Raw genomic sequence first — 21,837 nt, 5'->3', positions numbered from 1 at the left:
GACCACTCCACGCTGAACCAAAGCATCTATCGATGCTAGACATGGAAGTAATGTGCTTGATATAAGAAGCCTCAGGGGAGCAGATGGAGATACAGACCATCACCTAGTAAGAGCAAAAATCAGGTTGAAAATATCTTCAGAGAAACCTAAGGCCAACGAAGCATGGGGACAGTGGAACATCGAGAAAATGCAAAATGAGGAAATCCAAGAAAGTTACAAACAAGAAATTAAACAGCATCTAAATATAGTAGACCAGAGCAATGATGTCGAAAGGCTGTGGCAACAAATGGAAAAATCAATTATGCCGTCAGCAGAACTAATAATAGGAAAAAGCAGGAAAAGAACAAGGAAATGGTTTGATAAATAATGTCAAGAAAAACTACACGACAGACAGATGAAGCGAAACATTATGCTTCAACAAGGAACAGCAGAAAGTAAGGAAAAACTATGCAACTTTACGCCGAGAAACAAGAAAATTAATCAGAGAGAAAAAAATGAAGTACGAACAACAGAAATATGAAGAAATGGAAAGGAATAGGCAACAATCAAATAGTCGAGCATATTACACATCAGTGTCAAACGAAAAGAAAGGCGTCAGGCCTAGATGCGTGTCTGTATTCAGAAAAAATGAGTAATTAATAATAAATGAAAAAGAACTGCTCCAAATATGGCAAGAATATTTCAAAACTTTACTAAACATACATCAAGAGAAAGAACATGGAGAAAATATATATTTTGGGGCGGACTTACCGGTAGAGGACCCCAAAGTAGATGAAACATTGCAAGCAATTAACAAATTGAAGAACGGAAAAGCTCCAGGCTCTAACAATATACTGGCTAAATTCCTTAAGTACGGAGAAGAAACTCTACATACACAAATACACAAACTAATAACACTTATATGGAAAGAAGAGAAAATACCAACAAAATGTACACACAACAAATAATAGGAGAGTATCCACTTGGTTTCTGAAAAAGCAGATCAGTCACAGATCATATTTTTACATTGAGGCAAATCGAGAGAATGTGCTATGAGTATAATATTCCTATCCACGTTGTCTTCATAGATTTCAAAAAAGCATATTATTCAGTAAATCTACAAAAAATACTGAATTTATTAAAAGATTTAAAAATACCAAGCAAATTAATTAAACTAATAGGGTAGTTGAAAAAATAAAAATTAACCGGTATTTTATACAGAAAATTCGCAAGACTATGTAAATATTCGCAAATTATGTAAGAATTACACTGCTCTACTGGGAGGTAACAGTATAGGGGGAATTTTATTAGCACGGCAAAAAAAAAGTTCACGGCAAAAATTAATTGTTCCAATACTAATTAGTGTAATTTTTTGTATACAATGTAATGTAACTGTATATTCTAGTATGTGTAATCTAATAAAATTGTATCTGTGTCAATGAAAAGTACGTAAATTTCAATATTAAAAAAATAATTTCAGTCATTATTTTAATAGATTTATCTTTTTATTTTTATAATTTTGCACTTAAACATATATGAAGGTATTTTTGACTGGTTTTGCGGAAATGATAAAGGTATTTTATTCAAAGCATTCTATCTTCCCTTATCTTAAAAACAAAACAATTTGTACAGCTGTTTATATTACTTGTAGAACAAACGGAAATATAAATGGACTAAGAAACAATAGCGCTGGTATTATCGTCGTAAAATTATTTGATCAAATTATTTTTAATCCTCTGTGATTAAATAGATATGGATTGATTAATATAAAATTAGATTTAACGAAGAGTTTATTATATATTAACAAAATTTAATATATCGATGAGGAATTTAATGTGCGTCAGATTTGAATCCTTTGTTTTTAATATTTTAATATAGAGTGATTTACACCCGTTTATCTATTCGGATAAACAAAAATGTATAAATGAGTTTGTCACTGAAAATGGTTTCATTGTAATTTTAGTAATGAATTAATGTTTTGTATTTTGAGAACAATTTTCGAAGTGGAAATGGTAACGTCATATACTCTTAATTTTAAAGTAAAATTGTGGCATTTCCCAACAAAAATAGGAAATTGTAACGTTAGTAGTCGATACTTCTTGAATTCATTTGTGTTAAAACAGTAAAGAGTATTGAAACAAAGTTGACTATTTAATAGTGAGATTAAATTGTAATCACTGTAAACTAAATTCGACCAGTTGATAATAAATAATTAAACTACAACTAAACTAAGTTTATAATAAATAATTGCTTTAATTTAATGCTACGTATGTACTTGGTTTACTTTATAAAAAAAGAGTTACGTGAAAAAATTTATGCAGTCAAATTAAAAACAAAATTCCATGTTTGTTGCTTAATGGTTTTGATATCTAAAAGATTACCCAGTATGATCTCTATATCGTTTTTATGAGTCAATATAATAATAAAGTAATAAAACCTGATCCCTAAATCTTAAATACGTCAATACAATCTTACCTATTACTATATTTAGAGTTAATAATGTACATTAAAATAAATGTACTAACATTTCATATAAATAAGATACATCTACATCTAATTTTATACAAAATAAGTCTATATTCATCAGCGGTAAAATATTACGTGAAATTTTGTTACCCCACATCAATTTTCATAAAAATTTCGATTTATTTTTAGAAGTAAAAACTACCCCTTATTACAAACAATTCCAAACCATAGATTTTAGCATGTAGTTGGATAAAATAATGTTTAAATTTAGTTTTTGTAAATCTCTTTCTATTCTTAAGGATGATTTATCACTCCTGTAAATGATTCCAAAGGGGTAGTAATTTTTAAAATAATTTTTAGTATAATAAGATTATTGATTAGATTATTAGAACTATTTAAAAGGGGGCCACCTTCAGTCCCATCACTTGAAAATTGCTCTCTAATCTGTACTGTCCTTTATTTTTCCTCTCCAATTTCTTATACCTTTCCCTTTAACGTCATTTTCTGCTTCATCTAACCATGTCTTTCTTGCTCGACCTACTCTTTTTTGTCACCCATCTCTGTATTTTTAACATTTTTGGTATTCTTCTTTCATTCTTACTAAATGTCCCAATCAACTCAATAACTTTCTCGCAAGCTCTTTAAAAAGACTCATGATATCGGCATGGGTTCTTCTCCTCTATATATATATATATATATATATATATATATATATATATATATATATATATATATATATATCAATCTTTTGTCTTCTTCACTTGTAGATAGGTATATTCTTCTTGTAAGGTTGTGTTTTTCTGTTGAGGTTTATAAAATATTGCCTACGTCTCTTAATACATCTGCAGATCTAGCCAGAATCGCAACATCATCCGCACCAGCCAATATCTGATAGCTTTGTTTTTAAAGTTCCTGTTGTTCTGGGTCGGTTACTCCTGAATAGTAGATGTATTTCGCTTTTGCTATTTGTTTACAATCTTATTTCATTCATTCCCGAGATGTTTTTTTTTTCATTTTTCTCATTTCTGCTGCAGTCTGTCAGGTTCAACGAAAAAAATGAGCTGCGTACGTTCCAGGTGGCAATGCTTACTCTTCTGTCATATATTTTAAATCTTTCTTCACTTTCTTAATTCTCAATGGTAGGTGATAGGGGATTCTTCGTACCCTCTCCCCATTTAAGGGGTACCACGGACTGGAAGCTATTTTCATGATTTCGTTTGCTATTTAGATTTTTGGGAAATATAGTGGTTTTTGTTGTTGCCTTCTCCAACGCAGTACTACAACTATTCTAACTTCTCCAGTCATTCTAGTGGTAGACTGTAGAATAAATATTTATTTAGAAATATATAAATATCTCTATTCTAAATTAAAATATTTGTAGTCTTTGGGACTACAATTTTTTAATTAATAGTTTTCTTAATACATGCCAGTATAGAAATTTGAACAAGTAAGCAATTTAGCAAGCAAGCAATTTAAGTAAATCCAGCCTGTGAGACATATTCACCCCTAAGAATTACGTTTTGGTGTAACAGTTCATTGGATCGAGATGTATTAACTCGAGTTAAAAACAGGAGCCACCCCACCACGCTACAATGCTCCAGGCCATCCATTTTCCCCCTATAGCACTCTGATGCTCGATAGGGGCACAACTACCAGCCAAATGTTTTTGGTGTGGAAGTCCTGGGTACAAGAACTCCAACACAATATCCTTACCCGATCAATGCGGGCTAGCTTGACGAGTTCTTTTCCTGCTTTCTCTAGTGACGTATCATCGAACTAAAATTACTTGCTCGGGCCTTCTATCTCCGCTTTGGGCTGCGCCCAGCGACTCGGTGTCCGAGAATGTGGGCCCTTCGTGCCCAGGTTTTGGGGTTTTGGTAATTTTTTTGGATGATTGTTGCCTTTTTGTTTTTTTTGGTTTTTTTGGTGGCCAAAGCCTTTATTTATTTATTTTTATTATTTTTTTTTGAAGGTTGTCCTTAAGATAAACATTAATTAATAAAATTTCCAGTGCTGCGTGCTGGGGCTTCTTCTGTTGGTAGAGCTACGAATTATCTAGACTTTATATGTTTGCCAGGATTTGCTGTTTTGGTCTTTTGTGCTTACATCGATGGAACGCATCATATCCTATTATCTCTCGCAGGATCGGGCTTGGATGATTCTCTAATTCTGCACATCTAATTTTGGCTTTTTCTGCCATTTTCTCTATCACCCTTACTTGTTGCAGTTCTCTAAACAGAAAGCGTTCGTATCTGGGTACATTTGCCGCTTCTCTGAGGATGTTATTGTGGACTGCTTTTGTTTTCTTTTTATTTGAATTGCTTATGTGTCGCCATGCGAGAGATGCATATGTGATTATTGGAAGTATGATGCTGTTTATCAGTCTCATTTTCGTCTTTATGCGCAGTTTGCTTTTTCTACCCATGAGCACTCTTATTGCTGGCTGTTGCTGTTTTTTGGATGGTTGTGTCCACGTGTTGCGTGAAGGTTAAGCCTTGGTCCATAGTGACTCCTAGGTATTTCGCTTCTCTTTTTCATTCGATGGGATTATCTTGCACTAACAGCTGTTCCTCTGGGGTTTCTCTTTTCTTTTTGAATATGATTGCTTGTGTTTTTTCTAAATTGATTGCTATTTTCCATTGGATACACCATTCTTCAATGTTATCCAACGCTATCTGTAGATTGTGGACCGCTACTTCGAAGTTTCTGTGTTTGGCCGCAATCGATGTGTCGTCTAGATAAAACTATCCACCTTAAATAACTTTTGAACTTTTAATTTTCAGGAGAATCGCAAAAACACGTCAATTAATATTTAAAGGGATAGACATTATGTCATATTTTAGCTTACTGGGAAAGGCACCCTCTCACCCACCGTATCATTCTTTTATTTTTTTTAACTACTTCCCCCTTTTTTTATTTCATATTTGGATTCTCTTTTTTGTGCTGATTTCAAAAATATATAATACATTCGGCTTTAAGTAATTAGTTTATGAGATAGATACAATTTTTCTTTTAACAAGATAGTATCTTTCTTACCAAAATTGATTGTAACAAAATAGGTTATATCATAACTTTTACATATTCAATGGTACTATTAATAGTACCTTTAAAAACCAAGAAACAAAAAACTTCACTTTTTATTAAAGTTTTATCAAAGAGTTTTGATAATAGTCAATAGTCAATAATAATAATTTGTTATAACTTAAACAGAGTATTTTGATAGGTGTGCAATTTGATCGCTGAAATGGTTTACACTTTGCAAGAAAGAATCGAAATTGTAGTTTTATACTACAAAAATAATAATTGTGCAAGAGCTGCTGCTAGAATTTTTATTAAAACACGCCACAATAGGCATGCAACTCAGAGCATATTGCTAAGAGCATGAAATTTAGACCAACAGGGTCAGTTTGCAATAAAAAACATAACTGACACAGCCTTGTAAATAACGATATAATCCAAGTAGCCGTTTTAGGGCAGATTAACTTAGAGGCTGAGTAATCACAGTCACTGTCAACAATAAGCAGACCAATCGGTGTTTTGCCTTTACAGCCTTCCGAATACTCCATAAATTTAAGTTCCATCCATATAAAATTAAATTGGTAAAAGTATTAAATGAAGAATATTTTGATCGTCATCTCAAATTGTGAGAATTAATGATATAATGCATCATTAACGATCCATAATTATTAAGCAATATTTGGTTTTCGGACGAATGCTCATTTTCATTAAATGGCTTGGTAAACACACATAATTGTCCATACTGGGCTGAAAGTGATTCACGTATTGTGCACGAATTTTACACACAGCGTCCTAAGTGATTACATTATTGGACCCTTCTTTATCACTGGAAAATCAAATGGTGAATCGTATCTTGAGTTACTTAGGCAATTGGTTTATTGTATTACAATAATAGTAGAAAATAATAACAAATATAATAATCTTGGTTGTATTTAAACACGATCCTCCACGCTTTGCTCTACCTGTTCGACAATTTTTAAACCAAACTTTTCCTGCTCGTTGGATAGGTAGAAGTGAGCAGATAATGGATTTGCCACCTAGGTCACCGAATTTAACTCCCCTAGACTTCTCCTTATAGGAGTATTTAAAAATAAAAATTTATGCTGCTCAACCAGAATCTCTGGATGCTTTATCCCAAAGAATAGAGAAAGAATGTCGACAATTAAATGCAGACGTGATAAGCAATGTCAGAGAAGAATTTCAAAATAGATTGTACTATTATATGGAAGTGAATGGCAGTCATTTTGAACAATTATTGTAAAAATTTTTTTAATGAAATGTTCATTCTAAATGTTTGTAATTTGTTAAGAAAATAATTTTTTTTTAATCCAGTTTTCTTGATTTCGTATTTTTTTTTCTCATAAACTACTCACTATACGCAACATGTGTTACATACATACATTTTTAAAATCAGTATAAAGAGGACAATCCTAATATCAAATAAAAAGAGGTGGAAGTAATAAAAAATATTATGGCATGATACATAAAGTTAGAGGGTACCTTTCCAATCAATCTTAAATATGACATTATGCCTCTTTTCCTAAAAATTAGAAGTTCAAAAGTTATTTAAGGTGGATAGTTTTATCTGAAAAGCACTTTATATTCATCACTAAATTATAATTTACATGTATCTTTAAAACATAGGATGTTTAGTACTTATAGAATTTAGATATCTTATTTAAAAATATTCATTCTTTCTTATTCTTCAATGAGGGTTTCATAAAAGGCTTTATCTTAATTTTTTAATCTCTTCAAAAGGTAAACCCAACAAAAACGACAAATCTGATTTTTAAAGGGAAAACCGTTCCATAGAAATAAAAACAGGGTCAAATTTTGCACCAATTAATGTCAGGTTGAAATGAAAAGAATTTTCGCTTTGATCTTTTAACAAATTACCGCCAAGAAAATCATGAAAATCCTAAAAATCTTTTCTCAACAAAGAATTAACGAGATTTAGACGCCATTCAATGGACGAAAATGGAATTTTCTCGTATATAGCTTGAATTAGAATGACTTCAATCTTTTTTCTCGTGATATTCTGGAGCGGCGAGGGATGTTTTCATTAAGTCTCTACAGGCGGTTGTGTTTTCCCTTTCGAAACTAATATTAGAATGTTTTTATTGCTATGTTCTACAGAACAGTGCACCGTTTATCTTAAAAGTATACCAATAAAAACGCGAACAGAGATAAATCTGAAAGAAAAAACTCGAAAATATGAAAATGGGTTTTTTGTGGTTGTTCTCTTTATAGTCCAGTTATTTGGTAGTTTTCCTGGAAAGTTTTCCGGGAGTTTTGAAAATTGGTAATTGTATAAACTTCGGTATGTTTTCTTGTATTTTTAACTTTGCTACCTCGTATCTCCGGCTCTTGCGCCGCTATATTAAAAAAGTGGCACGTACAACAGCTTCTTAAAGAAAAACATTTTTATACACAATTAAACTAGTGAAAATTACCTACAATTTATTGTTGTGAATTTATTAAAAGGTTCAATACACTTACGAATTTAATTTATTTTTTTATTTATATTAACTTATCTTACAATAATTTATATATCCGAACGTAACAATTAAAATCGCGAGCGCGTCTTCAAAATCAACTGTCCCTTCAATGAAAGCTCCGTTATTATATATCAAAACACAGCCGGTCGAGAATTCAGCCTGATTATACTAGAAGGTCAATCCGGGTCATCGTTTCGACCGTTTTCTGGAAGGTACCGTTCAGGTAAATAGAAGGCTCTCGTAAAATCTAAAACATAAACATGTGAATAAAAACATGTTTACAGGTTTTTAATATGACTCATATTTTTACGTAAAATTATGTATTTACAATGTTTTTGTAAAATTAATAGTTTTTGGTGTATGAGCACCGCAAAGTACTTTTTAATATGCGTTTTCGAGAAAAACTCGTTTCCACACCATCTGGAGATAGAGTAAGCGGCGCATTTTTTTATCGTGGTTTCCTCTGTAGTCCTAATCTACATGTGATGCACACTTTCAAAATTTAGCGCAGTCTCTTTCCCTTTGCAGTTTCTGATGGACCAGGCGTTTCGAGTTTGTCTCGGGCACCGATCGAGACGTTGCAGACCGAAATTTCGTCCGCATTATCTGCGATGCGATTATCAGACTCATTACAAGTCTCTTCATTTTCAGTTTCATTAAACGTTTGCTTAAAAATAGTCACCATTTCTTTCTCTTCATCGTAATCATATGATTTGAACCGTCGAATTATTACAAGCACCCCTACAAATTTGTACATATAACGAAGCATTTTAACTCAGCTTTTCTGCATTTACAGGGTTTTTGACATCCCTTTGTTACATTTACAAGAAATAAGTTTTAACAAGGAGCTTGAGATTCGAGTGTCTTAACATGAATTAGCCCATTTTTGTGTCTGTTCCATCTTCATTGTTCTGCATTTGGTTCATTCTCGTATCACTGCTGAACCTGGTGATAGGCTTGGAATAAATATAGTCGTGCTACTGCTTGTTGGTTGTAGCGACGTAATATTAAATTTACTTTTATATCCTAATTTTATGAAGCATGCATATCTATACTCGTTAAAAGACATGCTTTTCTTACTTTTCATTCCACACATCCTATACATCACTGTTACCGTATAATTCAAGAAGGAAACGTTCTCCGGCTTTAGCAATAATATCTGGATCAGCGTTCGGATTTTTAAATACCTAAATGCAAAAGAGTGCAGATGTATCACAGCTACTGAAGTAGTGGAATATATTTGTTGGTAAATTTTTCCTTCTCTTGGTTTGAGAAAATACACGTTTGATATGTACATAGAGCTGTCAAAATAATAAGATCTATGTCTTCGTCGACCACTATTACAGTATTGAATTATGGTGAAACATTTATTGCGGTATTGATGATTTTCGCGTGTGATTGATGACGGATACGCATCTTCCAAGGTTTATGAGACCATGAAATTCTAAGCTTCAAATTGTCTTATTCACATTTTGCACAAATTTATCTTGCGACGCAGTTGGAATCATTGTCTCGTCAAAAAGTATGAAGCAGTTATTCGTATTTGTTGGGATCGCTCAGAATATTTGGAACTACGGTTTGATTCATCTTCAGGATATCCGTCGAATACGATTATGGTATAGAATTTATATTTCGATTGAACTAATGTGATGTAGTTATTGTCAAATGTCGATGTCAAATGTTTCGGTGTACACCAAAACTATTGATTTAAAAAAAAATGTAAATACATAAATTGTAGGAAATTTTCTCTAGTTTAATTTTGTTTATGAATAGTTTTTTCTTAAAATGCTTCGGAAAGGAGATTTTATAAAGAAACTGTTATTAGAAGCCATTCTTCCAATATGGCGGCGCAAGCGGCGGATATATGAGGTGGTAAAGATTTTTTTTTTCAAAAATATCACATCAAAATTACCAATTTCAAAAATCCCGGATAATTTTGTCCCGGTAACCTTCTTTTTTTGACCAAATGACTAAGCTATTAAAATTTATTTAAATACCTTCATTTCTTATTTTTATATTTAATCCATTGATATTAATTGGAAAAATAGCAACTTAGGGAGAGAGATAGATGACTCACATACTTTTTAATCCTTCTGTTCAAATGTTCAGAGACAATGTGATTTAAATTAAAAAGACGTCATTCAGTATCTTAAACTACATACTTCTACAATGTCACTACCACACCTCATCTAGATAAGATAAGACAAGTACCATTGATTTGATGTTGAAAATATTATTTAAAGTAGTGCTTAAATTAGTTGTTGAAAATATCATTTATAATATATCTATTAAATATATCTGAAACAAAAAAAAATATAATTACCTTCTTTCATACACATTTTCACAAACTCAGGAGACGTTAAAACATGATTAGTTTCTGTCAGAAGAATATTATCACAATGAAAGTATAAGTAGTGTGATGTTTTATTTTACTTTAGTTTTTATTTACAGTTCTCAACACTTTTTTTAACACCAACACTAAAAGCACAATTAATTAATTTATAATATTTATTACTTAACGCTACCAATTTATTTCCTAGTCTTACTCATTATCATTATCATCCAGCCCTCATTTATCACATCCACTGCTGGTTATAGGCCTCCCTTAAACTCCTCTATTCTTTGCGATTTTGTGCTCTTTGTTGCCAATTTTTGGCGATGCGCCTGATGTCGTCAGCCCAACGTGTAGGTGGTCTTCCTCTACTACGTTTATCTGCTTTTGGTCTCCAATTTGTAATTTTGCTCGACCATCTTGAGTCATGCATTCTCGCTACATGGCCTGCCCAGTTTCATTTTAGTTCCGCTATGCGTTCCACAACATCAGCAATACTCGTCCTTTTTCGCAGTTCTTCGTTTCTTATTTGGTCCCGCAACGTCACTCCCAGCATAGACCGTTCCATTCGTCTCTGTGCCACTCTCAATTTCGAAGCCGTAGTCTTGGTTAGTCATAGTTTTCGCTTCATAAGTCATGGCTGGTAATAAGCATTGGTCAAATACTTTTCTTTTGAGGCTAATTGGTATGTTGGCCCTAAGTGTGTCTCGGAGTTTTCCAAAGGCTGCCCACGCTAAAGTAATTCGTCTATGGATTTCGGATATTTGGTTATCCCTGCTGATTCTTATTTGATGACCCAAATACGTATATTTCTCCACCAGTTCTACCACTTTGTCTTGAATAGTTAAATGGGTATTGGAGACCGTATTTGTTATGAACTTAGTTTTGGTCAAGTTCATTCTGAGGCCTACCTTCGAACACGCAAAGTGCAATTCATTTAACATATTTGTGGCATCTCCTAAATTATCTGTGATAAAGACAATGTCATCTGCGAAACGGAGATAGTTAAGCTTTTCGCTGTCTATTTTTACTCCTCTGTGGTCCCAATTGATCATCTTAAAGGCAAACTCTAATGCCGTTATGAACAATTTCGGTGACAATGTATCTCATTGCCTTATACCACTTTTTATTTTTATTGGCCGGATTTTATCGTGTACCTTAACAGTCATAGTGGCATTTTTGTAAATATTGTAAATAAGTTTACTATACCTATGGGAAATAATGCTGTCATTAATTGGTTCTATAAGGCTGTCTATTTCGATCGTGTCGAACGTTTAATGAAAATCTATGAAAGTGAGGACAAGAGGTTTGTTGTATTCTATCGATTTTTCAATGAGTGTCTTTATTGCATGGAGGTGATCATTGGTACCATAATTTGATCGACATCCTGCCTGCTCCCTCGGTTAGTAGAGATTTAATTTTTTCGCCAATCTTGATGTTACTAACCTAGTAATGAGCTTGTATATGTGGTTCCACAGGCTAATAGGTCTATAATTTTCTAGGTCCGTTCTATCTACTTTTTTATGCAAAAGGATGGTTATAGCATTGTTCCATTCTTTGTGCAGCTCTCTTTGCTGCAAACATATATTAAACAATTTTCTTAATTTATATAATACCATATCTCCTCCATTTACGATAACTTCTATTTCAATTCCATTCTCTCCTGGGGCTTTGTTATTTTTCATTTTTCTTAACACTTGTCGAATTTCATCTATGTTTATTTCTGGCATTAGTTCGGAACCTTCATTCATGATCTTCTTTGAAACAGCTGTTTGTATTCCTGTTTAATCTTCTCGTCTACTTCCATATAATTCGTCGTTAAACTCTTCGATCACCTATATTAACTCGTCTCTATGTGATATTATTTCATTTTGCTTATTTCTTAATTTATAAATTTCGAATTTCCCATTTGTTAGCTTTCTACGTAGAACTTTTGCTGTTAGTTTCCTGTATAGTACGTTTAATATTATCGGTTTTAAATTTTCTTAAATCTCTCCTGGTTGCCTTCAAAACAATTTTATTCATTTCTCTTAGAGTTGGCCATCTGCATTTTTATCGCTTCTCATTTGTCTTCTTTGATCCAGCAGCGTTTCCGTATATGAACTTATTTTACTGATCTAATTTCCTTTTAGGACAGAGCACTCGGTGACTTTCTTGTGAGGCGGTTATGATGCAATTATTCAAGTCGTTAAGATCGTTCTCGGAGGTTTCATGCAGTAGTAGCTTATTATTGATATGTGCCTGATATTGGTTGATACATATCTAGTTGGGATGTCCAGATACCATGAGATTTATTTTTAATCATTATGTTTCTTTCGCTTTTTACGTTGATTTGGACTTTCGCTCGTATCGTTCTGTGGTCACTGCTTGTGGTGAACTTGACGAGTACTGTTACATCTTTAATTATTTGTTTTTTGTCACTTATAATGTAGTCGATTTCGTTCCTTGTTCTACCGTTTGGACTTTCCCAAATCCATCTTCTGTGCATCTTTTTGTGAAAAAAGAAGCTGTTCATGTTGAATAAATTATTCTGGAGTAGGAATTCTAGTAGCGTTTGTCCTCGGTCATTTCTTCCTGGGGAACCGAATTTTCTCAAGGATGTTTCTAGGTCTGCTTCTTTTACACCCATTTTTGCTTTAAAATCGCCACATAAAATTGTGAATTGAGTACGAGAGTTATTAAGCGCAGTACATATATTGTCATAAAATATTTCGATTTCTTCGTGTGTATGGTCTGGTAGTTGTATCCAAGCGTATACTTGGATAATTTTGAGTTGATATCTACTGTTTAACTTCAGAATAAGGTATGCCACTCTAGATGATATACTTTGGATGTTTATTATCTTGTTCGCGTGGTTTTTATGGACAAAGAAACCCATGCCTCAAACTAATGTAGTTTTAGGGCCAATCTGATAGAATATATGCCCCGATTTCAGTGTTTTTAAAGTTTCACCTCTCTTTCTAACTTCGCCGATACCTATGACATCCCATTTTTTTATTTATTTCAGTTTCTATTTCTGTGAATCTCTCCTTAAGCAGTAGACTTCTGGCATTGTATGTACTAACATAAAGAGTTATGAGGCTTTTGGGTTTCCGTATAGTCAGTTTTTTGTCCCCTTGAGAATTCTTGGGACAGACTGATAAATTAGTGTGAGATTTTGGACGGATCCGACTCACCTTGGGTAAATATTTATTTGTTTTAAAATCTGACATCGCAGTTTTAAGGGATATATTGGCATTAAAACACCACATCTGCCAGACGGGTTAGTGAGTGTTCGCAGTATCACAGCCGGATATATCAACTTAACTGCTGCCTGCGACTTTGTGGTACCGCATCTGTCAGGAATTGTATTCCTGAGCCACGGGACACTAATGACAGCTGCTGATCTGTGTCATGTCTTCAGTTGATCCACGGGTTCTTATTTGGCTAAGCCTTATTCGTACCTATCCTGCATATCTACAGGAACCTCCCTATCAGCCATTGGGACGCGCCGTGTCGGGGTTTACGACTCCGCCGCCCAGTCTGTCTTGCGCAGAGTACTGAAGAACCCATATTTGGTTCAGAGTCCCTCCTTTACGCAAACTGAGGCCGGCACGGTCTCTTAGTATTGCTTGTTAAATTTAAAGTGATACTTGGCCGATTTGAAATTAGGCTCCACCCACGATGCGCATTCGAAAACAACACAATTCGTCCTTATTATTTCTTGGCCCTTCGAAGTACAAGGTACTTGTATGGTCTGCGACAAAGTTTTTTTTATTTTACTTATGTTTAAAGTTACTGTGTATTACAGAAATATCGTATTACAATAGATTTGACTTTTTAAATAATTATTGTTAAGTATTTTAAATTATAAACATGGATTTTCATTCAAAATTAAAAGGCAAAGTCTTGTCTGTACAAACGAGGGAGGTAATAGCAAATGTAATTATTTTTATGCAGAACAGATTAAAATATATGACTTACTAAAATGCTAAAATGCCGAAGATCCGAAGAATAAAAGTATATGACTATAATATAAAATATTACGACAACTCTAGTATAAAAATTAAGTAATAAATGTTTCGTCGGTATGTTCCAGGTATAAGATTAACTACTGTTCTTTTATTCTTATACAGTTTACTGTAACGCAAATGTAAAGCATTCATCTCTGCCAATATTCCTCTTATAAAATTACAGAACGAGATATTTATAGAAGTGTTCAAAAAAACTGCCGCTTCAGCATGACTGAATGGTCAATATTAATGAGTCAAATAAAATATAATTATTAGAAGAATTTTTTTACCAAGTAACAAGAACAAAATATTTTGTATTTTGAGAAAAATCTCCGAAGGAAAAATTGAAACGTTAAAATAACATACAATATAGACATATCATAGAAGTTCCATTAATAAATAAGGTCACTCTCTGTAAACTTGTAGTATGGAGTGTACCAACGAGGCGAAGAGACCGAGCGCATTATGTATCTCTTTTCCTCCGAATGCGTTCTCACTCAAGTTTCTACGGCAAGTGGACAAATTTGTCAAGTATCACCTTAAATTTGACAAGCTGTAGTTACTTTAACTACTACAATTAAATATCTCTTTATATTCTTCTCTTCTCTGTATATTGGTTGACGTAACAGTAGTTTTGCGGGTAATCATCTGACTTTTCGCTATTAAAATGTGTAGCTTAATTTTTTACTACGCTACTTGTTTTTAGTACCCTTTAGATTTCTCTATAAAACTTTCCGTATTCCTTATATAATTTTTCGCAATTCATAAATAAGCATATCATGCAAATCATCAAATAGACTATAATCCAATTTCTTGGTGTTTGTTGAAAGTGTTCTATTCACCTAGATTGAGGTATTCTCAGATGTATCTCTATATTTTTGTTTGATATCAATTTCATTATTTGATTACTCTTACAGTTGACTTACCAAATTTCATTTAAGTGTAGTAATTTGCTTTATTATTTCATCAAGAATGTTATTTCATTAATCGATATAATAGCTTAAATTAACTTTCATTTTTTTGCCTCTAGAGACACACCATACATCAGTTGTCAAATTGTACAATACTAAAACTATATACCTTGTATAATTTTTTGTACAAGTCCCGGTTTATGGGTTGTATTACGTGTAAAGAACGTATTCGATTGTTTTTGTTTCTAGTAACGTTTTTATACTTTATGAACGCTATCTAATAGGCCTCATATACCTATAATCAAATTTGCGTAACCGGGCTGTTGTACATATAATCCTTCGAGTGTACACGCATTTTTCTGATAATTATTTTATGAGTTAAGTACATCAGTGATAAGAGTTTACCTGTTGTGTCATATGGTTGTCTTTTTTAATTCTACCGATAGTCACGAAATTATATATGTCATCGATAGTTATCTTTAGTTCAACTTTTCCATACTAATATTTTGTGGATAATTCGTATATAAGAACTATAAATTATTACTTCGTATAAGTTATTTTTATTATGTTTATTCTTAAACAAATTTACGTGGAGATTTAATCTTTAATTTTAATTTTAATCAAAACATTTAAGAACAATAACCTCAGTATATTTTTTAATTTAAATGTGTAGATAAATTTGTAAGGTGGAGATTTATAAGGAAAATCTTAAAAATTGAACCATAAGAAATTTAAATAAAAAATCGTTTTCAGAATTCGGACTGAAGCATATTCAAGTGATTCATTTATATGTCGTAAGGTAGAGCGGGGCTTATAAGTCGAACTTAACTGTTTTGAATTATACTGTAAAAATCGTGTGTACTATATCCAAATATGCAATATTAATCAAACGAGCAGTTATCCATGTTTAACTGAATTTTTAGTTGAATTATCATAATACATGTAGTTTTAAAAATTTTCGAGACGTTGTCCTGTGTCCCTTTTGCTCCATAGTAGGGGTAAAAAGGGACAGTCAGGAGTCAAATAGCTTCAATATTTAACTTCAATTTCAAAATGGTTTTAGGTTATGACTAGAGAGCTTTAAAAAAATAAGCGCATTTAAATGGGAATCTTTTTTCATGAAAATATGCACAAACATTGACTTTTATTACAAAATGTGTAATCCAATATGTAATAAAATTTAATAATGTAATAGAACAAAATAGGGTGCAAAAAGTACTATGTTCAAAAATTGGTTTTTATTTGGAAAAATACACATAGTAAGTAAGAAAAACATATTCAGATACAATCATTTACTATTTTAAAATAGTACAAAAATGTATTACAATATTATACAATTTCTCATTTCTCAAAAGATACTTTTCGAAGTTTTCCAGTAAAAATGATTGTCTTCTATCAGTAAAAATATATTTAGACATAGAAAAGGTTCTTTCAACGTCTCCTGATATAATTGGACAATATTGAAGTTTTGGCAATATACTATAAGGCCATGGTACATGTTCGTAGGAAGACTTATTTTCGTAGATATTTTTGTCTATTTTTTAAAATTTAAACCCTTCATTCTTTGTAAGTAATTAAGTTTAAGATTGTCCACTCTCTAACGATGCAAGAATGTTGCAAGGTACTTTGGTGTTTTATTATAGGCGAGTGTGGTGTTTTCGAATTGGATGTTCAGTTTTCTTACTGCAAGCTTGTTATTTAGATGAAAACTGGAAACATCTGTTTTGGTAGCGTTTGGTTGGAGCCTACATTTACGGAAATACTTTCCCACTGTGTGTAAGTCTGCCGTAAGGGTTTCTTCTGTTTGTTCAAATGACTTACACCTTGTTGCAAGGATTCAGTCATCGGCGTAACCAAACTTCCTTGATCTGGTTTCTGGAATATCAGCGATGTACAGGCTAAAGAGAAGAGGAGCTAGGATAGATCCGTGAGGCAGTCCATTCTTCAGTTTTCTTGGGGTGCTGATGTCGGTTCCCATGACTAGTTGAATCGTTCGGTCGGCTAGCATGCTGTTGAGTATTCAAGCGGTGGATTTACAGGAGATTGTAAGGAGGAGCTTGTATATCATGCGTTCTCTCCAGACTGTATTGTAGGCCGCTGTTAGGTCTATGAATGCGGCTGCAGTTTTGGTAATATGGCATTTGGTAATATTATTTCTGTCATCTTTAAACACCCTTAATATATACAGTTGCCATTATCTTCTTATATCGTTCTTATTTACAAAAATTTTGTGTTATTGTCAATTAGTGCAGAGGGAACTCGTTATTACAATGTGTTTATAAATACCTGGCTATTAAAAGTAAAAAACGAGTGGAATGATCATCTTAGCAGAATGGTAGAGCTCAGAGTCTTGAGAATCACAGATTTAAATCACCAGTAAGAAATAATAACGTAAGAGTAAGCGGCTAGAGCCACCAGTAGCTTCACGAAATAGCGATTCTTTACATCGATACACTACTCTCGATCAATTCGTTTCTAGTCATCATATATGTATTCTAAACAGGCTTAAATTAAAAACTAGATAAAAAATAACAAATAAACTACAAACATTAAATGAGAAGTAAAAAATTAAAAGATTATATATTATGTCAATAAAAGATTCGATTCGTAATGATTGTCAAAATTTAAAAGTCATAAACATCATATTGTATTATATTATATATCATATTACAATATCATACAATATTGAATCATCTGTTTAAATGACATTTCGCGTTTTAAAATAATTTCATATAATTACAATTATTATTTTTACACATCTTATTTAGTTTATGTAATAATTAAATTTACTAGCCAATGATATTTAACTCTATTTTATTATTAATTTAACATTTCTACTGAATTTGACAGGTCTGTCAGAAGTAAACAACGCATGCTTTGTTAATAAGTTACCATGTGGGGTTAGGAGCAAACATAATAATTTATTGAATTATTTTAATATAATTTGTTTAAAATATAAATAATAAATAAATACCATAATTACATATAAAAACACAGAAAACATAGTCTGAAGCTTTGCGCTAGTACTACCCACTGAACCATATTTTTATATATATTAAATTTGTTTCTGTTTTATTAATATTTATTTTCCATTTTCATTATTTAAATATAGACAATCAAACTACTTTCCAGTCTACGTGTTGTCCCACCATTACTAGCTTCTACTATTTAGAACTATTTGTAAAATTTTATCTATTTTAGATATTTGCGTAGTGTTTTGAAAAAATCAAAGAAAAGGTTAAACTAAACATAAATAATTATTGTGTATAAATACGTAAATACTTTAACATTATTTTATTTTAAAACCAATAATTATGTATATCATAATTTTACCATATGTATCTAACAGTTAACACCAAAATATTAAGCATTTATATTAATACAGAATTATATTTTCAGTTTCGATGTTGAAAATGGCGCCAGTCCAGGTAGAAGTCCGTTGGATGGAGCAGCTTCTCCATCCGCTGGATTGGTTCTCCAGAATCTTCCTCAAAGGAGGGAGAGTTTTTTGTACAGATCTGATAGCGACTTTGAAATGTCGCCAAAATCCATGTCTAGGAATTCTTCAATTGCCAGTGAAAGGTAAGATTTGTATAAGTTTTGAAAATTAATTATCAATATTATTAATTGTTTTAGTTCTTTTTTCGTTTAGCTTTTATTGAAAATATTACCGATATTAACCTATAATTATGCATTATTAACGGAATTAATGATATAAGTAAATATGTAGTAAATATTAAATATACACAAACTTTCAAATGAAATATGTATTCTTTTTAAGCGTTTTCTTGATTTCACTTTAATGGATCGTTGTATTATTATTTTATCTCAGCTTTTTAGCTTACAGCTAATTGTTTATTATGTCTGTTTATTATATAGTTTCTCTGTTTTGGAACATATCATTTTCCATCTATCGAATCTCTTTAATACCATTGTTAGTTAAACGATATTTGATTGCAAATATCATCACTGAAAGAACGTAGATGGATATCACTTTTTCCATGGTATCGTGATGTAGTAATTTCCCGGTTATTAATTAAATTCTTAGATAGATAGATAAATTCATTGAGGTGGTTTTTGGCCTATTCCACTGCGAACTTTCTAGATCTATTATGGTCATTTAATCCTAGATTACATTCTCTAGCTTGGCCCTTTTTAAAAGGTCTAATAAGGTCTTTCCATGTAGCTCTTTGCCGTTGGCTTGTATCCGCCTAATATAAAGAACCGCAAATTTTCCAGGCTGTCGCATACAAAATGTGTTTTGCTGTATCTTGCTCTATGCGACAGAATTTTCATAGATTCCATAGATGCCAATTCCATCAGCTTCAACTGCCTATTCAGCTTACAATGCCCTGTTAGCAGACCTACTATGGCTTTAAATATGTTTCTATCTTTGCCTACTAGGTCTGCTGTAAATTTTGGCGAATGTTCTATGTATCATGAACTGTTTGGTCCGTCTTTGCCCAGGTAAATTCCGCCACCATCCCGAGATTTGTGTACTAGCCATTTACTTGTAGTCATTGTTGTTACTGCCTTTTCAACGCCGCAGAAGGATTTTGGTTCAATCAATAGCATTAGTGAGCCTTGTTTGGCCATTTTAACTGATTTTTCATTGTTCCTATTACCCTCGTGTCCTGGTATCCAGGCTAATTTAACCTTGCTACGGTCTCCTATTTCATTTAGAGCACCCATATAATCATATAATCTCATACTAGCTTAGAATTGACCTCTAGGAAATTGTGTGCTTTCAGCGCTACCTGGCTATCTCTGAAGATGGCAATTGATCGATGCGTTCTTTTCTGCCTTTCTATTTCTTCTACGCAGTAATGGATTGCCGTTATTTCCGCCTGGAAAATTGTGACATCCTTAGATATACTTACGGTGATATGTATTCCTTGCTTTCTCCCTACTATACTGGCTCCTACGCCCTACAATATTTTTAAGTCATCCGTGGACCACGTAGCTTCCGCTTGTATGAGTACACCTTCCTTTCAGTCTTCCTTGCCTGTTATATTAATTGTGACTTTATTGTCAAAGCTATATCTCATAGCTTTTCGATTATCTTTCTGTTGTCAGCACTATGCGCCAGGCTTATGTGTTGCTGACTTTGTATTAATTTATGCATCGCAGATCTGGCTTCGCCGTGTATAAAGATACGAAGTGGTGGAAGATTCAGCAGGACTTCCAATATCGCTCTAGGAGTTATTTTTATGGCCCCTGTAATGCACAGGCATGCAAGCCTTTGTATACAAGATCGTTAGATCATTAGCAAAAGCCATGCTCTGGTGTTCATTTTTCATGATTGTTTCTTTCACCTTTATGCTGCATTTTTTGATTACAGTCAAGTTGAATAATGTAGTGAATAAAGGATCTCTATGTCTCAAGCTTTTTGCAAGCTTAAATTGATCTGCAATGTGACCGTGCCAAGCAATTTCACAAATAAAGTAATTTTTACTAGTGTGGTCTCAGAGTGCAGAGCTTATTCGTTGATAAACTTGTCTATCCAGAAAATCCTTCACATGCGTCAATAGCACCCCATTTCAAATGCTTCGAATCTCTCCAGTGATACTTTAGTTAAGTTTGATAACTCCACTTCATATAGAAGAACGAAGAAGCCTTAAAGAAGACATCAAAGAGGATGTCGAAAGCCCGTCGCAATGATGATCGACGCGGTTCAACTCGGAAGACTGTTTAGTCTTAGCTCTAGGTTTAATTGTACTAACCGCGGAAATCTTTCGGAACGTATATATATATATATATATATATATATATATATATATATATATATATATATATATATATATATATATATCTATATATATATATAAATATATATATATATATATATATATATATATATATATATATATATATATAAAATAATGTTCATCTGCATAATTAATATATTTTTCGAAATATCGATCAGTAAAAAATATATTTACTGCACTGCATGAAACATTTATCCTCACAGGACCAACTTGGTCGCATATCATATCAACCACTTTTTGCTATTTGTCATCAGGGACATATTATAATTATCTGATGATATGTCGGATTTATAGAGCGCAACATAAAAGCTTATCGCTTCCGTTGAAATATTACATACATATATTCGACATATAAAAACACTCTCATATTTATGACAGAAATAAAGGTTTTCGTTTATAGTAATACCAAAATTGAGGAAATAAAAAAATTAAATTAATCTTAACTAAAAACATGAATGTGTAAATATATTTATCCCTGCCGAAACTCAATGAACACAACATTACCCTCTTCTTCTTGTTTAAATGCCTTATACTTGAAAACCATTGGCCATGAGTATTTACTATGAGTTTTACATCAGGTAGTAGTTCATATTTCTAATTTTTTATTACGTGCGAAAAGTACTTAAATCTTATTATTTTTATGGCGTTTAGAAACTCTTTCTTTGTAAAACTGCTTGATTCGTCACTCTGCTCATCCACGATATCCTTAACATTCTGCGATAAACCCATATCTCACATGCAACAATTGTGTTATATATGGTTTTAGTAAGAGTCCATGCTTTCATGCCATAAAATAGAATGTTGAAGACATAAAAGTATATTAAATGTATTCTTAAGTGACTTCCTAAGGCACTATTAGTTAATAGATTTTGC

At 32.4% G+C, this 21,837-nt stretch overlaps 1 protein-coding gene across 9 annotated transcripts in view; it reads left to right on the top strand.

Annotated features, from left to right (window-relative positions):
- dnc (phosphodiesterase dunce) overlaps positions 1 to 21,837 on the top strand; it is a 760,818-nt gene that overhangs the window by 422,844 nt on the left and 316,137 nt on the right. For all 9 annotated transcript variants that reach the window (XM_072526397.1, XM_072526398.1, XM_072526399.1 and 6 more), the window contains one exon: positions 18,596 to 18,778. In XM_072526397.1, coding sequence (XP_072382498.1) covers positions 18,596 to 18,778 — 183 coding nt within the window. The remainder of the gene's footprint in view (positions 1 to 18,595; positions 18,779 to 21,837) is intronic.

This window comes from Diabrotica undecimpunctata, chromosome 3, assembly GCF_040954645.1.
Source record: "Diabrotica undecimpunctata isolate CICGRU chromosome 3, icDiaUnde3, whole genome shotgun sequence".
In the NCBI taxonomy this organism is placed as follows: domain Eukaryota; kingdom Metazoa; phylum Arthropoda; class Insecta; order Coleoptera; family Chrysomelidae; genus Diabrotica; species Diabrotica undecimpunctata.
This window is presented reverse-complemented; position numbering and strand designations above follow the sequence as displayed.